This window comes from Neodiprion virginianus, chromosome 2, assembly GCF_021901495.1.
Source record: "Neodiprion virginianus isolate iyNeoVirg1 chromosome 2, iyNeoVirg1.1, whole genome shotgun sequence".
Classification (NCBI taxonomy): Eukaryota; Metazoa; Arthropoda; class Insecta; order Hymenoptera; family Diprionidae; genus Neodiprion; species Neodiprion virginianus.
Genome location: NC_060878.1, coordinates 37,479,774 through 37,497,548, shown reverse-complemented (window position 1 = coordinate 37,497,548; position 17,775 = coordinate 37,479,774). Strand labels below are relative to the sequence as shown.

The following is a 17,775-nucleotide window of genomic DNA, read 5'->3' as shown; positions in this document are numbered from 1 at the left end:
GATTCACATATGCAATAGCTGTCGTATTATCGATTCTTAGTAAAATTTCGCAATCGTACAATTCGCTTGCAAAACATTTAAGGGCCATAAAGACGGCAATTAGTTCGAGTTGGTTAATGTGCAGCCCCCTTTCGGTGTCACTCCAAAAACCGTGTGTGCCTTCATTACAACAATACGCGCCCCAGCCCGTTTTTGACGCGTCCGAGTAAATCTCCTTAATAAATCGAAAACTTCTTATCGGACCAAATGACGTTGTAATATTTTGTTTCCACCAATCGAATTCGATCTGCAAATCTGCGGATAATTCGAGCTGTGCATCGTAATCCCCCCCGCTGACTAACAGGGCGAAGAACTTTTCTCGTTCGAATCTCTTGGTGTATAACCATCCATACTCAATTGCGCGACAACAGTCGACTAACTTCCCGATGAGGTGAGCGAATTCCCGAATTGTACAAAACTTGCGATGGCTAAAGTCGTCGATCACGGCTACCATTTTCTTCCTCTTGATTTCCGGTAGCTCCAATCTCATTTTTCGAGAGTTAATAACGAATCCTAAAAAAGTGCAATCTTTCTTGGGAATCAAGCTACTTTTTTGATAATTCACTATAAACCCTAGTGACTGCAGTTCTTTAATAGTGACTTCTACGTTTGTGCGACACGCGTTAAGATTCGAGCCGATGCAGAGGATATCGTCTAAGTAAATTGTCGAGATGAATCCTTTCCCTCGTAAATAATTCACTACCGGTTTTAGGATTTTTGTAAAAATATACGGCGCTGTGCATAGACCGAACGGGAGGCATACAAATTCGTACATTATATCCCCGAAAATGAATCTCAAATATTTCCGGCTTTCCACGTGCATAGATACCAAAAAATACGCATCTTGTAAATCTATGTTACACATAAAATCACCTCGCGAGATTAGTTTCGTCGCAGTTCTAATGTCCTCTAACTTGAAATGCTGCGTGACTATAAAGTTATTGAGCTTTTTCAAGTTTAACACGAATCTCATTTTTCCGTTTGATTTTGGTACTAAGAAATACGACGAAATAAATTGTCCCGGGCATGGCAAGCAGGGTCTGACTGCGCCCAGATCTAACAATTTGGCGATCGCCAGTTTCATATGTTCAAGCTCAATCCCAGAATTGAATTTTTGCTGAGGAGGCGGAAGAGATTGGTGTACTGACTGGTCAAATTCAATTTTGTACCCTCTTACACAGTTTAAAATGAATCGATCCCGCGTGATCTTTTCCCATTGTGGGAGAAACTTTTGCAGCCGCCCCGCTGCTTTATTTGTCTCGTTTCGTGGCTGACTCGAAGAGCGATGACGCTACTTCTGCGTTTAACACTGGCGCTTCCAAGCGACAATTGCCTGTTCGCGCATACTTTGACAACAACTCCTCTAGGTCGTCTTTCTTGAGTCCTTCGGCTATCCATTTTTCCCAATTTTGTGCCAAAGTTGAGTTTAGCTGTAATTCTGGCGCACCAGATTTTTCAAGGGCACCCAGGATACGCAGTGTCTCTTCGTCGAAAGCCTGTGCTGCGTCCTCTGTAGCCTGACTCTCAGCATCCGCTGGAGTTTGTCCTTCGGTATCTCGCGATGGATCAACCGATGCGACGGGGAGAACATTTCCCCCATTGTTGTCGTTCGTTGGTGACAAGCCTGCAATGGATTAACCTGCGATAAAGACAGCCTCTCGTATTTATTACGCAAACGAGTCTCATTTCGCAGCAGCCTCGTGATTGACAAAATTACTCTATCTTTGATCGGATAATGCCGTCGAGTTACGCGACCGTAACCTTGGGCTATCTGCCGATTCCTCCATACAGGGGAATCGTACAGTTCGACTCTAAGAAAATACTCTGAGAGATTTCCTTCGTACGGCCTTGGCCGCCGAGTCATGTGGCCATGATAAATGCGGAATATGCAATAATCATTCATTTTTGCGAATAACATTCACAATCGACTCAAGGCAGAACTCTGAGAGTCTGCCTTCGTACGGACAAAACCGCCGAGTCTATGGCCCGCTATTTCCGCGAGCGACACCCGCTCAAACCTTTTTAGGTTTTGTTCGACCCGAGACAATTTCTGTGAACTTGTCTCCGTACGGCAAAGCCGCCCGGTCTACGGAAATAACGAAAGAAAAACAGAAGAAAATACCTTGACGACTTGTCGATGCCTCCTGATTGCCAGCAATTGTTTGCATAACCTCGCGTCTCGGGCTACTCGAGGTCGTATCTGAAGAGCTATCAGGCATCGCATCAACTATCTTCTTCAACTTTTTAAAGAACTTCTCGCTCTTATTCTCCTTATTCTTCTTCCTCTTGTGTGATTTTCCCATGATTTTTCTTGATTAATAAACTGGAACAATGCTCTAAACGTGCTACACTTTTACGCACGAAAAACGTTATGGCTTGGAGAAGGAACAACCGCAGCGCCAGGGGGCCAGGCGCTCTCTCTTTTTTTTTTATAAGCTCTGAATATTCGTGACACACTAACGTGGAGTAGACGGTACTACGGTGTAATCTCGAAAACGAGACTCGTAATATAATTATATTTATACATGTTCTGGGAAGTATTGATAAGTGTTACCTACTGTTTATGTACCGGAGTATATAGCGTGAGAAACTTTGACGCAAAAGTACAGATTTTTAATTCAAATATTGATACTGGTAAATTATCGAACAACCAACTAGTACAATGGTAAAGAAAAAAAAAAACATGAAAATCCAAGCGAATATGAATATGTATTCGCATAGTCCTCAGCAGAACTATTGACAGTGAAAACTCACGTATAATCGTCTCGACTAAACATGTTCATCGCTAACCTTTGACTTGAAATGGCTTGAGTGTAATACGGTGTGATTAACTCGATTTACAAAATACTGTCATCATTCATCATTTGAGACCGCGATGAATCAATGGCATCAAAATGTTACTCAGAGTCATGTGATTTGTGAGTATGAAGTGTTTATTCAAAGTACGTTTTTGGAACAAGCTTCCTTTAATAACTATTATTGTATAATCATGGCTGAAATCTAGCCAATTCTCATATATTAGTAGCTATAGACTTTCATTGTTTGCGAATGAAGATCAGTCACTTTCGGTTCAGATCGTTGTCAATACGCTGGCAGCTCGCATACAAAACCAATTGGAACATCGCAACCAATATCGTTAAGTCCCCCATTTTTGTCCAAGGATCCACAATTTTCCGGCTTTCCGCCGTGTCTATTATCTGGTTGTCCAGGCGCCCATTGCGTGAATCCAGCTTTCGCCAACGTCTGACCGTGAATTGTAACGTATTGACCTTCGCGATAAAGGTCGTGAAACCCAATGCCAGCAAACTGTGGTAGAGGTGATCCAATGATTGCCGGCGACTTCTTGTACAGCTGAGTTACCGCATTTGCTTCGGCTGCGGAGTGAAAGATAGCCAAGTGACCGCCTTCCTCTTCGCAAGTGATTCGAGCTTCGTTCCATAGAACCGCTCGCGTGTGAACTTTGTAGCCACCGATACCCGACGTGTACCTGTGTGAAGCGTAAAAAGAATATCAGGATTATTCAGACACGGTGGCTTTTTTCGTGAAAATTTCTTAATTATTTGATCAACGTTCGAAAGCACGCAAGCTCACGTGTAGTCATCTCTTCTGGTGACTGGGCCGGCGAGCAATGAGCCTCGCGAGCAGCGTGTTTCAGTTTTTTCCTCAGCCAATTTTTCCTGGTTCTCCACGTTTCTGCTCACCTAACGACTTGCAGTTATTCAAAATATTCAAGAACAAGTGATGGCGCGCCTTTTTTGCACCGCTGCTGGTTCACCTCTACGCCAGAGTTGATCTTTTTTACAGCGCCCACAGTCGCGATTATGCGAATCGTTGGCTGATCGGCTCGATCATGAGATTAGTTTGAGAATGCATTTTTAATTCTGTTATGCGCGAGGTTCAATTTTTCTTCACGCATAAGTGCGAGGTATCCATTAAAATTTTTTATCACGCCGAGGTAATATTTTGATCGATATTCTAACCAGCTAGCGGCAATCCTCTACGCTCCAGATAACGGATAAGCGTAATCCAAGTTGAAAAAAGGATTAGCATTTGTTTGTACTTTTCTGTATTTATTTCGAAATCGTTAAATAAATTAATGCTATCGAATTTTATTCATCGTTACAACGACTTCTTTCGTACATTATACTCGAATCGCTTTACAAAATTGACCATTTATTTCCACTTGAGTTTCTAGCAATATATACCATTGTTCTATATATAATATCAACGAATAAGAGTAACGCTGAATTATGTACTACTTTTCTGGCTTAGCATATTACGAAATTTAATAATCGTTATGAAACTTAATAATCGGAATTTGGGGCAGTTGCCGCATGAACAGATCCTTTCTATACATAGACCTGGGGGTAACGTATCTCACATACGTAGCTGAAGGCCTGTTTGCAATCCCGATCGTCAAACTTGCCATCTTTTTTAACGGCTAAACAATGTTCGTTACTCCCCGCATTGTTTGGCTCTCCTCTTTCCCACATGCTGTATCCTGCTTTATATATCGATTCATCTTCTATGGTTACGAATTCATCCTCGTTAAACAAGTCGTGGGCACCGATCCAAATCGTTTCTATGTCTGCTGTATCGACGAGTTTACGGATGACTTGAGCCTCTTCCATGGAGTTAATGATTGCCAAGTGACCACCTTCATCTTGACAATTATGCCGAGCCGAATTCCAAGAGGCTGCTTCGATGTGCAGCTTGTGAGCGCCGATGCCAGATGTGTATCTGCAATAATTACTGTAAAATATTCGACCCATTTCTAATACCAAGATTCAACATACGGCCGCATCTGGTGCAGAAAAGCGACCGAACTAACACAAAGTTGTCCACCGGAGCGCGAGCAATTTCTGCAGGTACGGAAAATTTACTTACATGTAATTATTGCGTCTAGCGCGAAGCGAGATCAGCTGGTCAACGATGCTGGTTGAAGTCAGGTTTAGTCCGGGAACTACTGACGATTGGTTGTTGTGCATTGTGCCGAAAAAATTAACCGTCCCGAGTACAACGAAAGTCAGTGCGGACGCCATGTTTCCAGTAACCGAATGCAGCCTTGGGCTATCGAGAGAGACGTTCTTGGCGGTCTAAATCACTATGGATAACGAGATCATCACCTTGACCCGTGACCACGTGACACTTTATTTTTGCACCCGAAACATATACGGTTTAGCCAATTATAATCCACTACTTTTCATAAAAATTAAGGAATGAAGTTGACGCCAAGAAAAAATTTTCATACGCATACGATGATGCTCCTAATCCAGGCTTCTCTCGCAAACGAAGCTGCAATATTGATTGACGCAATTCTGGTCGCCGAGTTTACCGGTTGTCTTGTCCCTGGATCCACAACGCTCAGTTCCGTCCTCGTTGGGTTCACCCGCAATGACTGAAAAGCTAGACGAACTGTATCATGCTAATGCAAAAGGAAACTTTGATCCCTAGTTACTGTGTGGTATACAGAAACACGTAACGATAGAAGTGGCTATTATCAACATGAACGTGACCCTGCATTCCCCGTTATCATATGCAAACAATGTGGAATTTATTCTTGGATGCAAAGAAAGTTGTTACAGATATCGTTGTACAGCAGAAGGGTCAGAGAAACCGAAACGATTTGGGATCGTTGATACAATCAAACATGGGTCGGATGTCCTGAAAATATTTTTCAAATACTCAATTCTTACTACGAAATATAGAAAACAGTTTTTCGTTTCAGCGAAGTTTTTTTATTTTATTATTTTACATTTACATTGATAGGTACGAAAATTTCAGCATTTTGCATGTTAATACGCGTATTACAAGATATCAAAATTGTAGAAAAATCTCAAATTAGGTGTTACTTTCAAATGCATATAATAGTATACAAAACGATTACGTAACCACATGATCTAACCTTCAGTGAATTAATATTGCCGATAGTACATCATTTCTGATATAGATTCGTAATGTGGATAATAATATCAATATCCGATAGTGCGAGGTAGCGAAGCTTAGCACAACTCGCAAATGAAGCTGGTAATCGCAGCGTCGCAATTTTGGTCGTTTAATTTACCGTCTCTTATGTAGATCGATCCACAACGCTCATTTCCCCTGTCGTTGTTAGGTTCGCCATGTTGCCATTCGCTGAATCCTGCCTCAAGCAGGGATTGACCTTCGATCGTCACCCACTGGTTTTTCTTGTACAAATCATGAAAACCAATGTGAGCTTGGGCAGGGTCATTGCTACCTATCACAGAACCCGCTTTTGCCAGAAGTTCAACAACGAGTTTCGATTCAGCCTGAGAGTTGATGATGGCTAAATGGGCTCCCTCGTCTCGACATTTCGCCCAAGCGTCCGACCAAGAAGCCACTTGAGTGTGAACCTTATGAGCACCAATTCCCGGCGTGTAGCTACAGATAATAGGAATCAATCATGGTGAGTGAGTCATCAGATACAGATAAATAAGTTGTCGGGAAAAATTTTTACTCTCCAAGGGCCACATGCCACTGATATTCCAAAATTTTTGATCGACGTGAAGCTTTAACTGCAAACAAAGCTTCACAAAATAAATATTCACGATCAGTTCTTTTGAAACTATGTTGTTCATTTCGTTCGGAAATATTTCTTTGAATAACGTCGAACATTGGCGTTCTTAAAAAAGCCATTACTCGGCGTCAACTTTTACTCAGGAAAATTTGAAATAGTTCCGTAACTTCCTGCAAGTTATTGCGTGGAGAAAAAAATACGCTATACGATTTTGCTTCGAATGATTTAATGTAATTGAGAATGCTCACCTATATTTACATTGAAAAAAGTTGATGATTCGGGAAAATTTTGTTCCAGAAGAAACTTTGGTATTAAACTTCAATGTTCTTCAATAATTATATTGTATCTCTTTTATTTTAATCGATCTTCGGAAATTAATGACATATTCTAATAGTTAATCGTGAGGTTGCAAATTGGATAATAACTTTTGTTCCTCGTGCTACCAGGATAGCTGTATAAAATCATTTCAGATTATGATAAAAAGAATTTTGTGGTGCATAGTAGATTTTAAAGAACAACAATGTTTTACGTTATTTGAACTAATACCTCAGAAAATACTGACTACAATCAGTCCCAATGAGCGAAAAAATATCATGTATACATGATGTCGAATGCGTTTCTTTTTAGAGCGACGGAAATTAATCGAGCCAATCAATAAACAATACGAAAATGTCGATAAGTTACTAACGTGTAATCGGGGCGTTTTACATTCTTCTCTGATAATCCCATCTCTCCGCATCGGCGATTTATTTCTGGGACCAATACTGAATTTTGGTTCCCCTGGAACGGCTGTGTCTTATCCAAGGTCTGGTCGATGGCTGGTATTGCTGTTGAATTATCAGATCCAATAACGGTCGGTCGAATATTTGTTCCGAAGCCGAGGAAATACACTTGTCCGTAAACGATCAGCGATAATACCGGAGACATGATGATCCTGGATTCAACTGAGTAGAAATCCAATTATTCGCGGTGGCGGCAGTCATGCGAATATTACATACTTGTGATGTTAGGTTGGAATAATATATGTATACAATGTCAGATAATGAGTGAAAAAATCAGTTCAATAGTAACCGCGATTTTTAGGTAAATAAACGTGGGATTTTCAATATATGTTATACATGGGGCATTCCATGTCAAATTTACCCCCTTTGTCACTCACCATTTTTGATTCGTTCCGCGATTTTTTATACGATTCTACCATCTAAAAAAGGCACTCTCGAAGTTTTTCAAATTTTTTTCGTCAACAGTATTTTTTTTAAATATTATTCAAATCCATTTCGAAATCAGTCTTTTTTAAAAATCTGAAAAAATTCTGAAAAATGAAGTTTCTCATTCCGATCATACCGACACCTGGCCGATGATGGGCCGATTTTTTCTTCTATTTTTTTTTTAGTACTTCAAACATTTTCAACAAACGAAACTCTATGTTGCAACGTTACGAAAAATCTTTAAAAATTCTAAAAAATCGAGCCTTTCAATTCAAAATTTTTTCAAAGATTTTTCATAACTTTTCAAGACGGCGCTTTGTTTGTTGAAAATTTTTGAAGTGCTAGAAAAACAGAAGAAAAAATCGGCCCGTCATCGGCCAGGTGTCGGTATGATCGGAATGAGAAACTTGATTATTCAGAATCTTTTCAGATTTTTAAAAACGACCGATTTCGAAATGGATTTGAATAATATTAAAAAAAAAAAACGGCCAGCGAAAAAAATTGGAAAAAATTCAAAAGTCCCTTTTTTAGATGGTAGAATCGTATAAAAAATCGCGGAACGAATCAAAAATGGTGAGTGACAAAGGGGGTAAATTTGACATGGAATGCCCTATATATATATGTGAGACAGATCAAACTACGTGAACTGAATGAATCTATTATGTACGCAAAATAACATAAACCAAGAAACGAATATGACGGAAAGTTTTCGTCTCTTGAGCACCCGATGTAAGAATGTATGTAGATGAATGTTTACATGTTGGGAGATGTAATTTGAAAAATTGGTGATTTCGAAAAATTAGGCTAGGTGGTCTAGCGGAGTGAGGCTTCGGTCAAGCATCTCTAGATACCAGGTTCGATTCCTGGCTCCGTCGTTATTATTTCGAAATCACCAATTTTTCAAATTTACATCTCCCAAAAGAATATAACCTACGTCGCTTCTCCACATAAGACACACGCTCGCCGTACGATCGCCGAACGACTAACTGGCCCACACTGGCCCCTCTAACGCTCGAGACGCATATATAGTCGCTGCGAGCACTCACACACATGCGACTCACCCACCCACACCGTTCGCAAGCACATGCTAATTTCTTTTTTTTTTTTGCGTTTCTACACCCGGCCGTCCTGCTCACACTTATTCACCCCCGAATGTAGATTCTCAGGAACATCTTCTTCGTCGTTATCGTCGTACTTTGACGAATGCTTAATGTGATAAGCCGCGATTGACATTTGTCGCGGGCCTTCGTGCGCACCTACTCTCTGCACGAGATAACATTCGTTGCGCAACACCTTCGATATCTCGTATGGTCCGAGATATTTCGCCGCAAACTTGAACCCTGGTCCTTGCTGCGTTCTTTTTATCGCAACGATATCTCCCTCGCGATATGCTCGCGCTTTCTTGCGCTTTCGATTGTATCCTCGTTTATTTTTTTCCTGGATCCGCTGGAGACGATCTTTCGCGTGTTCTCGAATCTCGTCTCGCGCCTCTTGAAAAATCGTCACGAATTCTTGTTCGACTAATTCGCCCAACGATTCATTTGTTCATGAAATTTTCAATTTTCAAATTGTGATTTTAATTTTATTTTAACAGCTCAATTAATATTGACCAATTGACGCAGGTGCGAAAACACCGACGTCAAACCGAAAGACCCGCGTCTGCTCTAACGCTGCAACGCTAAAGACATAGACAGAGACAGGGGCTACAGATTTAAAAAAATAACAACTGCAACCCCTTTTCTCCTACTACGGAGCCCCTTTTTTATACACACAGTCAGATAATAGATAAACATCCTTGTTACATTTTGGGACAAAGACATCCACCAGCGTGGTGTTTTCAGGAACGGATCGCTATGTTTAATTTCATGCCATATTCCGAAACCAGGCCATTGCGCAATGTAGAAGCACAACGAGAAAAATACATATCGTAAAAGTATGAGGATATATTTGTGAAATTATGTTATTTCATATTTTTTTCCTCGTATTTCACTGCAGAGCATTTCGGATTACCCGTGATGTCAGAGGTCACCAACCTTACGACATCCAGGAAATTACCGGCCTGCTTACGTTCTCAATAATAATGAAATACGTAGATAAGCACATCGCAAATATTGAATCTCACGTATAACGTCGTAGTGAATTCAATTTACACATGTTTCACTCGTAAATCGGGAATGAGGGTACAAGGGAAATTACTGTTCGATTTTCACTTTCTTTGTTGCACGTACAGTAATGTTTATTAATAGGTTCCTAATGGCACACAATTGTTTTGCGATCAAAGCTGGAACGAGTTTCCGTTCCAATAAAATTTTATGTGCCAATAACTAGCGATGCAAGTGACAGGAGAAACAAACGATATATTGCTCATGGACATGTAAAATTTTTATACAAAGAAAACTGGTCTCAGTTTTGATTCCACAAAAATTAACGAGTCACTGGGAATCTCTTGATGAAGAACACGGTACGTACGTTAGTAAAAGAATGATCAGGTGGAAATTAGTTAATTTCGTCGAATTATCGCTTTAACAGAGGATGCCCCACACTTGTATTTATTATTCATTTGTAATACAATTACATAAGCCATTTACTTATATTTATACATGTTTTGGGAAGTATTGATAAGTGTTACCTAGTGTTTATGTACCGGAGTATATAGCGTGAGAAACTTTGACGCAAAAGTACAGATTTTTAATTCAAATATTGATACTGGTAAATTATCGAACAACCAACTAGTACAATAGTGAAGAAAAAAAAACATGAAAATCCGAGCGAATATGAATATGTATTCGCATAGTCCTCAGCAGAACTATTGACAGTGAAAACTCACGTATAGTCGTCTCGACTAAACATGTTCATCGCTAAACTTTGACTTGAAATGACTTGAGTGTAATACGGTATGATTAACTCGATTTACAAAATACTGTCATCATTCATCATTTGAGACCGCGATGAATCAATGGCATCAAAATGTTACTCAGTCATGTGATTTGTGAGTATGAAGTGTTTATTCAAAGTACATTTTTGGAACAAGCTTCCTTTAATAACTATTATTGTATAATCATGGCTGAAATCTAGCCAATTCTCATATATTAGTAGCTATAGACTTTCATTGTTTGCGAATGAAGATCAGTCACTTTCGGTTCAGATCGTTGTCAATACGCTGGCAGCTCGCATACAAAACCAATTGGAACATCGCAACCAATATCGTTAAGTCCCCCATTTTTGTCCAAGGATCCACAATTTTCCGGCTTTCCGTCGTATATATTATCTGGTTGTCCAGGAGCCCATTGCGTGAATCCAGCTTTCGCCAACGTCTGACCGTGAATTGTAACGTATTGACCTTCGCGATAAAGGTCGTGAAACCCAATGCCAGCAAACTGTGGTAGAGGTGATCCAATGATTGCCGGCGACTTCTTGTACAGCTGAGTTTCCGCATTTGCTTCGGCTGCGGAGTTAAGGATAGCCAAGTGCCCGCCTTCCTCTTCGCAAGTGATTCGAGCTTCGTTCCATAGAACCGCTGGCGTGTGAACTTTGTAGCCACCGATACCCGACGTGTACCTGTGTGAAGCGTAAAAAGAATATCAGGATTATTCAGACACGGTGGCTTTTTTCGTGAAAATTTCTTAATTATTTGATCAACGTTCGAAAGCACGCAAGCTCACGTGTAGTCATCTCTTCTGGTGACTGGGCCGGCGAGCAATGAGCCTCGCAAGCAGCGTGTTTCAGTTTTTTCCTCAGCCAATTTTTCCTGGTTCTCCACGTTTCTGCTCACCTAACGACTTGCAGTTATTCAAAATATTCAAGAACAAGTGATGGCGCGCCTTTTTTGCACCGCCGCTGGTTCACCTCTACGCCAGAGTTGATCTTTTTTACAGCGCCCACAGTCGCGATTATGCGAATCGTTGGCTGATCGGCTCGATCATGAGATTAGTTTGAGAATGCATTTTTAATTCTGTTATGCGCGAGGTTCAATTTTTCTTCACGCATAAGTGCGAAGTATCCATTGAAATTTTTTATCACGCCGAGGTAATATTTTGATCGATATTCTAACCAGCTAGCGGCAATCCTCTACGCTCCAGATAACGGATAAGCGTAATCCAAGTTGAAAAAAGGATTAGCATTTGTTTGTACTTTTCTGTATTTATTTCGAAATCGTTAAATAAATTAATGCTATCGAATTTTTTTCATCGTTACAACGACTTCTTTCGTACATTATACTCGAATCGCTTTACAAAATTGATGATTTATTTCCACTTGAGTTTCTAGCAATATATACCATGTTCTATGTATGATATCAACGAATAAGAGTAACGCTGAATTATGTACTATTTTTCTGGTTTAGCATATTACGAAATTTAGTAATCGTTATGAAACTTAATAATCGGAATTTGGGGCAGTTGCCGCATAAACAGATCCTTTCTTTACATAGACCTGGGGGTAACGTATCTCACATACGTAGCTGAAGGCCTGTTTGCAATCCCGATCGTCAAGCTTGCCATTTTTTCTAATGGCTACACAATGTTCCTTATTCCCCACATTGTTTGGCTCTCCTCTTTCCCACATGCTGTATCCTGCTTTATATATCGATTGATTTTCTATGGTTACGAATTCACCCTCGTTAAACAAGTCGTGGGCACCGATCCAAATCGTTTTTATGTTTGCTGTATCGACGAGTTTACTGATGACTTGAGCCTCTTCCACGGAGTTAATGATTGCCAAGTGACCACCTTCATCTTGACAATTACGCCGAGCCGAATTCCAAGAGGCTGCTTCGATGTGCAGCTTGTGAGCGCCGATGCCAGATGTGTATCTGCAATAATTACTGTAAAATATTCGACCCATTTCTAATACCAAGATTCAACATACGGCCGCATCTGGTGCAAAAAAGCGACCGAACTAACACAAAGTTGTCCACCGGAGCGCGAGCAATTTCTGCAGGTACGGAAAATTTACTTACATGTAATTATTGCGTCTAGCGCGAAGCGTGATCAGCTGGTCAACGATGCTGGTTGAAGTCAGGTTTAGTCCGGGAACTACTGACGATTGGTTGTTGTGCATTGTGCCGAAAAAATTAACCGTCCCGAGTACAACGAAAGTCAGTGCGGACGCCATGTTTCCAGTAACCGAATGCAGCCTTGGGCTATCGAGAGAGACGTTCTTGGCGGTCTAAATCACTATGGATAACGAGATCATCACCTAGACCCGTGACCACGTGACACTTTATTTTTGCACCCGAAACATATACGCTTCAGCCAATTATAATCCACTATTTTTCATAAAAATTAAGGAATGAAGTTTACGCCAATAAAAAATTTTCATACGCATACGATGATGCTCCTAATCCAGGCTTCTCTCGCAAACGAAGCTGCAATATTGATTGACGCAATTCTGGTCGCTGAGTTTACCGGTTGTCCTGTCCCTGGATCCACAACGCTCAGTTCCGTCCTCGTTGGGTTCACCCGCAATGACTAAAAAGCTAGAAGAACTGTATCATGCTAATGCAAAAGGAAACTTTGATCCCTAGTTACTGTGTGGTATACAGAAACACGTAACGATAGAAGTGGCTATTATCAACATGAACGTGACCCTGCATTCCCCGTTATCATATGCAAACAATGTGGAATTTATTCTTGGATGCAAAGAAAGTTGTTACAGATATCGTTGTACAGCAGAACGGTCAGAGAAACCGAAACGATTTGGGATCGTTGATACAATCAAACATGGGTCGGATGTCCTGAAAATATTTTTCAAATACTCAATTCTTACTACGAAATATAGAAAACAGTTTTTCGTTTCAGCGAAATTTTTTTATTTTATTATTTTACATTTACATTGATAGGTAGGAAAATTTCAGCATTTTGCATGTCAATACGCGTATTACAAGATATGAAAATTGTAGAAAAATCTCAAATTAGGTGTTACTTTCAAATGCATATAATAGTATACAAAACGATTACGTAACCACATGATCTAACCTTCAGTGACTTAATATTACCAATAGTACATCATTTGTAATATAGATTCGTAATGTGGATAATAATATCAATATCCGATAGTGCGAGGTAGCGAAGTTTGGCGTAACTCGCAAACGAAGTTGGTAATCTTAGAGGCGCAATTTTGGTCGTTTAATTTACCGTCTCTTGTGTCGATCGATCCACAACGCTCATTTCCATCCTTGTTGTTAGGTTCGCCCGGGTGCCATTCGCTGAATCCTGCCTCAAGCAGGGATTGACCTTCGATCGTCACCCACTGGTTTTTCTTGTACAAATCATGAAAACCAATGTGAGCATGGTTCGGGTCAATACCTTTCACAACACCCGCTTTTGCCAGAAGTTCAACAACGAGTTTCGATTCAGCCTGAGAATTGATGATGGCTAAATGGGCTCCCTCGTCTCGACATTTCGCCCAAGCGTCCGACCAAGAAGCCGCTTGAGTGTGAACCTTATGAGCACCGATTCCCGGCGTGTAGCTACAGATAATAGGAATCAATCATGGTGAGTGAGTCATCAGATACAGATAAATAAGTTGTCGAGAAAAATTTTTACTCTCCAAGGGCCACATGCCACTGATATTCCAAAATTTTTGATCCACGTGAAGCTTTAACTGCAAACAAAGCTTCACAAAATAAATATTCACGATCAGTTCTTTTGAAACTATGTTGTTCATTTCGTTCCGAAATATTTCTTTGAATAACGTCAAACATTGGCGTTCTTAAAAAAGCCATTACTCGGCGTCAACTTTTACTCAGGAAAATTTGAAATAATTCCATAACTTCCTGCAAGTTATTGCGTGGAGAAAAAAATACGCTATACGATTTTGCTTCGAATGATTTAATGTAATTGAGAATGCTCACCTATATTTACATTGAAAAAAGTTGATGATTCGGGAAAATTTTGTTCCAGAAGAAACTTTGGTATTAAACTTCAATGTACTTCAATAATTATATTGTATCTCTTTTATTTTAATCGATCTTCGGAAATTAACAACATATTCTAATAGTTAATCGTGAGGTTGCAAATTGGATAATAACTTTTGTTCCTCGTGCTACCAGGATAGCTGTATAAAATCATTTCAGATTATGATAAAAAGAATTTTGTGGTGCATAGTAGATTTTAAAGAACAACAATGTTTTACGTTATTTGAACTAATACCTCAGAAAATACTAACTACAATCAGTCCCAATGAGCGAAAAAATATCTTGTTTTGCGAGATCTTATTTATATGAATGTGTACGTGCCAATAAAAAAAAAAAAAAACGTAGTTTCATTGATAAATTCCCTTAAGGGATGAACTTTCTTACGTATAGTCATCCCGCTTAGTAAGATCGTTGGTTGGTATCGAGGCGAAATTAGGTGCTACCGCTCCAGCGTTAAACGCTGGGGTGAGGAAATACGCTTGCCCAAAAACTAACAACTGTAGCGCGGACGACATTGTGTTCTTTCTTGAGGTATGCGATCGACTGCAGAAGCCGAAACGAGAGACGGTATGATGAGACTTGTAATCAGACCATTTTAAATAACCTTATCCCCTTGACTGTAACGCGCAGTTAATCTCTATACGTCATTGCAATAAAGTTCACCTCGGCGACAAATATGATTGACCTCCTCGCAATTAAATTTCCTAATGTTGATGGTTCTTGTCTTGCAGTGGGTTTTTCAACAAAAACATCAGCTCGGATGAAGCTGTATTGAATACCACCGATGTGATTAAAGCTCAGTCGACTTGAGCCTACAATACTCGTTATCGCATGCAAACAGCGTGAAAGTTATTTGCGGATACAAAGAAGGATATAACCGTAATTTTTGCGTAGAACTTCAACTACACAGTCAAGAATTTTTTCACTCATGAAACTAATCGTTAAACTTACCACGAATATCCATCTGATCATAATTAATACCTGGCTTGAACGATCGAAAAAACCTTCAAAGATTTGAGCTCGTTAGAATAATTCGAATAAAGAATTGGGGTCATTGTTGTATTTTTCATGGACTTTTTGTGGCAAGATGGTTTATATATAATTTTTATATTTGCAACTGTATTAAATTGTCGTTTAGTGTGGGTACAGTCCATCTAATTGGCTGGTGATTGGAGTTATACACTTTTCATTTTATATTCTTTCACATTGGCATAATTTAGTATAATCCTTTTTTTCCACCACGTGGTAGAATTCTAAAAAAATGACAGCCATGCAAAATATAATTAAATCCACAATCACCGGTCACTTAAACCTTAAGCGTAGATGAATCCTTAAATTTTTCTCACACATTTATTTAACTATTTTTTCTTTACAACTATCTGCCTTCAAATTTTGAGATTATACAAGCTAACAATCGTTATCTAAATATGTATTCGCGAATATTTTAACTGATTTGGAATGTCTCGCACAATAATCGCAACTTTATCATCAATTGTACATTACAAGTACGTTTTTTACATCATGTCTTACACAGGTGAGTCCGATTACATTATCGGATTCAATTTCTGACATTTTCTTAGCATACATTGAAAGACTGCCCATTATCATATGATATAGATGTCTTAACGTTTGATGAATTTTACATTATGCTGCAATGCTGTGGACTGTATCTCGAGCCGCCGGAACTTCGCATATAAACCCAAATAGTTGACCTTTGCACGGGAGGTCATTGAGACATCCATTATCGTGTATCCCTCCACAATTTTGATTATTATTCAAATTGTTGGGTTGATTAGTGTCCCAGAGGTCGTATCCAGCCTTTTCCAACGACTCTCCGTGAATAGTTACGTACTCACCCTCCCGGTAAAGGTCGTGAAAACCAATGAACGCATCGTTCGGAAATCCTGAGCCCGTAATCCGATCTGCTTTTTTAAAGACCAGAGAGACGGCATCTGCTTCAGCGACGCTGTTAATGACGGCCAAGTGACCGCCTTCTTCTTGACAGATTAGCCGTGCCTCAACCCAAGTTGTTGCTCGCGTATGAAGCTTGTAGCCACCCAAACCGTGTACGTACCTGCCGATAATGATTTTGACGACGTTTGTAACAGAAATTATGCCCAACTTGAAATTGAATAATCGTGAACCTTCCTATTCGACTTACGTGTAGTCGTCCCGTTTCTTGGATGATGATTGACCGCGTACCAGACAAGGGGCTGTGTCATTTGCAGTCTGCACTGAAACCAAATAAAGCGATAAGTCACCCCAAGAAATTACAGTGGACAAAATCTGAACCCGACCGCCGTATTAAGGAACTGTGTATAATATCTGATCACGTACAGATTATACGTATATACACCTTAACCGACCATAAACGTTTATCTGGCAAATAGATTTTGCTTGTTGCGTATAGGTATAACAAAGTAGTCATTTTTCCAACTTCAAAATTGTAAAATAAGCTTTCGCGAAGACTTTACAAAGTTCAAATGACAGAAACTCACATAATGTTCAACCAAAACTACTCACAAGGTATGGCAACCAATAGGGCTCCGTTAGTCGTGGCATCCACCTGTAATTGTTTCACCGTTGCCGCCAGTGCGAGGAATATGGCTCCAATTACAACAATACTTGCCATATTTTATTGAGTGGTCACTCGGACGCTTCGATGCGGTAGACTGACACGTCTGCTTAGCTGGGTTCTATGCTTTGGAATAATTTTGTGTCAAGTGATATTGTGGGGATCATATCTTTCATTTAACTTCGGTAGTAAGAATGGAAGAAACCGCAACGCAACTGCCTGCGTGCAGCAGTCTTCACCCCAGCGCCCAGAGTCAATACATCTTGTTGTTATAAAGTTGATAAAAATTCACATACCTTCGTACATATAATTTTCTTAAATACCATTCGCCGACAGGAATAGCGCTGTAACTGGAGTAGATAACCAGACAAATGGCATACCAAATGTAAATGTATAACACATCGCAAAACAAATATATCGCGACTGCGGGTTATTTTTTCCGGCTTATTATCAGTTTAAACGTTCGGTGTAAGCAAAACCAGAGATTTATACTTGCATC

General features: G+C 39.9%; 3 protein-coding genes across 4 annotated transcripts; all 3 read right to left on the bottom strand.

The window, feature by feature from the left end:
* Positions 1-4,388: 4,388 nt before the first annotated feature.
* LOC124297821 (hemolymph lipopolysaccharide-binding protein-like) lies at positions 4,389-5,027 on the bottom strand. Its single transcript, XM_046749140.1, has 2 exons — positions 4,927-5,027; positions 4,389-4,779 (listed from the first exon to the last, which is right to left on the bottom strand). The coding sequence occupies exons 1-2, from the start codon at positions 5,025-5,027 to the stop codon at positions 4,389-4,391; spliced, it is 492 nt and encodes a 163-aa protein (XP_046605096.1).
* LOC124297820 (uncharacterized) lies at positions 4,662-17,402 on the bottom strand. The gene is made up of 9 exons (XM_046749139.1): positions 17,225-17,402; positions 16,863-16,935; positions 16,348-16,775; positions 15,086-15,305; positions 14,068-14,254; positions 6,104-6,251; positions 5,291-5,445; positions 4,927-5,187; positions 4,662-4,779 (listed from the first exon to the last, which is right to left on the bottom strand). Exons 1-8 carry the CDS (start codon positions 17,331-17,333, stop codon positions 5,110-5,112), a joined length of 1,398 nt encoding a protein of 465 aa, XP_046605095.1. The 5' UTR covers positions 17,334-17,402; the 3' UTR covers positions 4,662-4,779; positions 4,927-5,109.
* LOC124297417 (hemolymph lipopolysaccharide-binding protein-like) lies at positions 11,937-13,271 on the bottom strand. 2 transcript variants are annotated; one of them, XM_046748420.1, is made up of 3 exons: positions 13,107-13,271; positions 12,743-13,003; positions 11,937-12,595 (listed from the first exon to the last, which is right to left on the bottom strand). In XM_046748420.1, the coding sequence occupies exons 2-3, from the start codon at positions 12,895-12,897 to the stop codon at positions 12,160-12,162; spliced, it is 591 nt and encodes a 196-aa protein (XP_046604376.1). In that variant the 5' UTR covers positions 12,898-13,003; positions 13,107-13,271; the 3' UTR covers positions 11,937-12,159. The 2 variants fall into 2 exon arrangements, with proteins under 2 accessions (XP_046604376.1, XP_046604374.1); XM_046748418.1 differs by having other exon boundaries at positions 12,743-12,959.
* Positions 17,403-17,775: the final 373 nt, after the last annotated feature.

What these genes read in the sequence shown, in the direction of transcription:
- LOC124297820 (XM_046749139.1), bottom strand. Translation starts at nt 17,333, where the DNA reads ATGGCAAGTATTGTTGTAATTGGAGCCATATTCCTCGCACTGGCGGCA. An exon ending in AGTCCACAGCATTGCAGCAT is followed by an intron (nt 15,306 to 16,347) that starts AATGTAAAATTC and finishes CAAGGGGATAAG; the next exon opens with GTTATTTAAAATGGTCTGAT. An exon ending in TTGACCCGAACCATGCTCAC is followed by an intron (nt 6,252 to 14,067) that starts ATTGGTTTTCAT and finishes GCCCAAGCTCAC; the next exon opens with ATTGGTTTTCATGATTTGTA.
- LOC124297417 (XM_046748420.1), bottom strand. Translation starts at nt 12,897, where the DNA reads ATGGCGTCCGCACTGACTTTCGTTGTACTCGGGACGGTTAATTTTTTC. An exon ending in GCTAGACGCAATAATTACAT is followed by an intron (nt 12,596 to 12,742) that starts GTAAGTAAATTT and finishes TAATTATTGCAG; the next exon opens with ATACACATCTGGCATCGGCG.
- LOC124297821 (XM_046749140.1), bottom strand. Translation starts at nt 5,027, where the DNA reads ATGCACAACAACCAATCGTCAGTAGTTCCCGGACTAAACCTGACTTCA. An exon ending in GCTAGACGCAATAATTACAT is followed by an intron (nt 4,780 to 4,926) that starts GTAAGTAAATTT and finishes TAATTATTGCAG; the next exon opens with ATACACATCTGGCATCGGCG.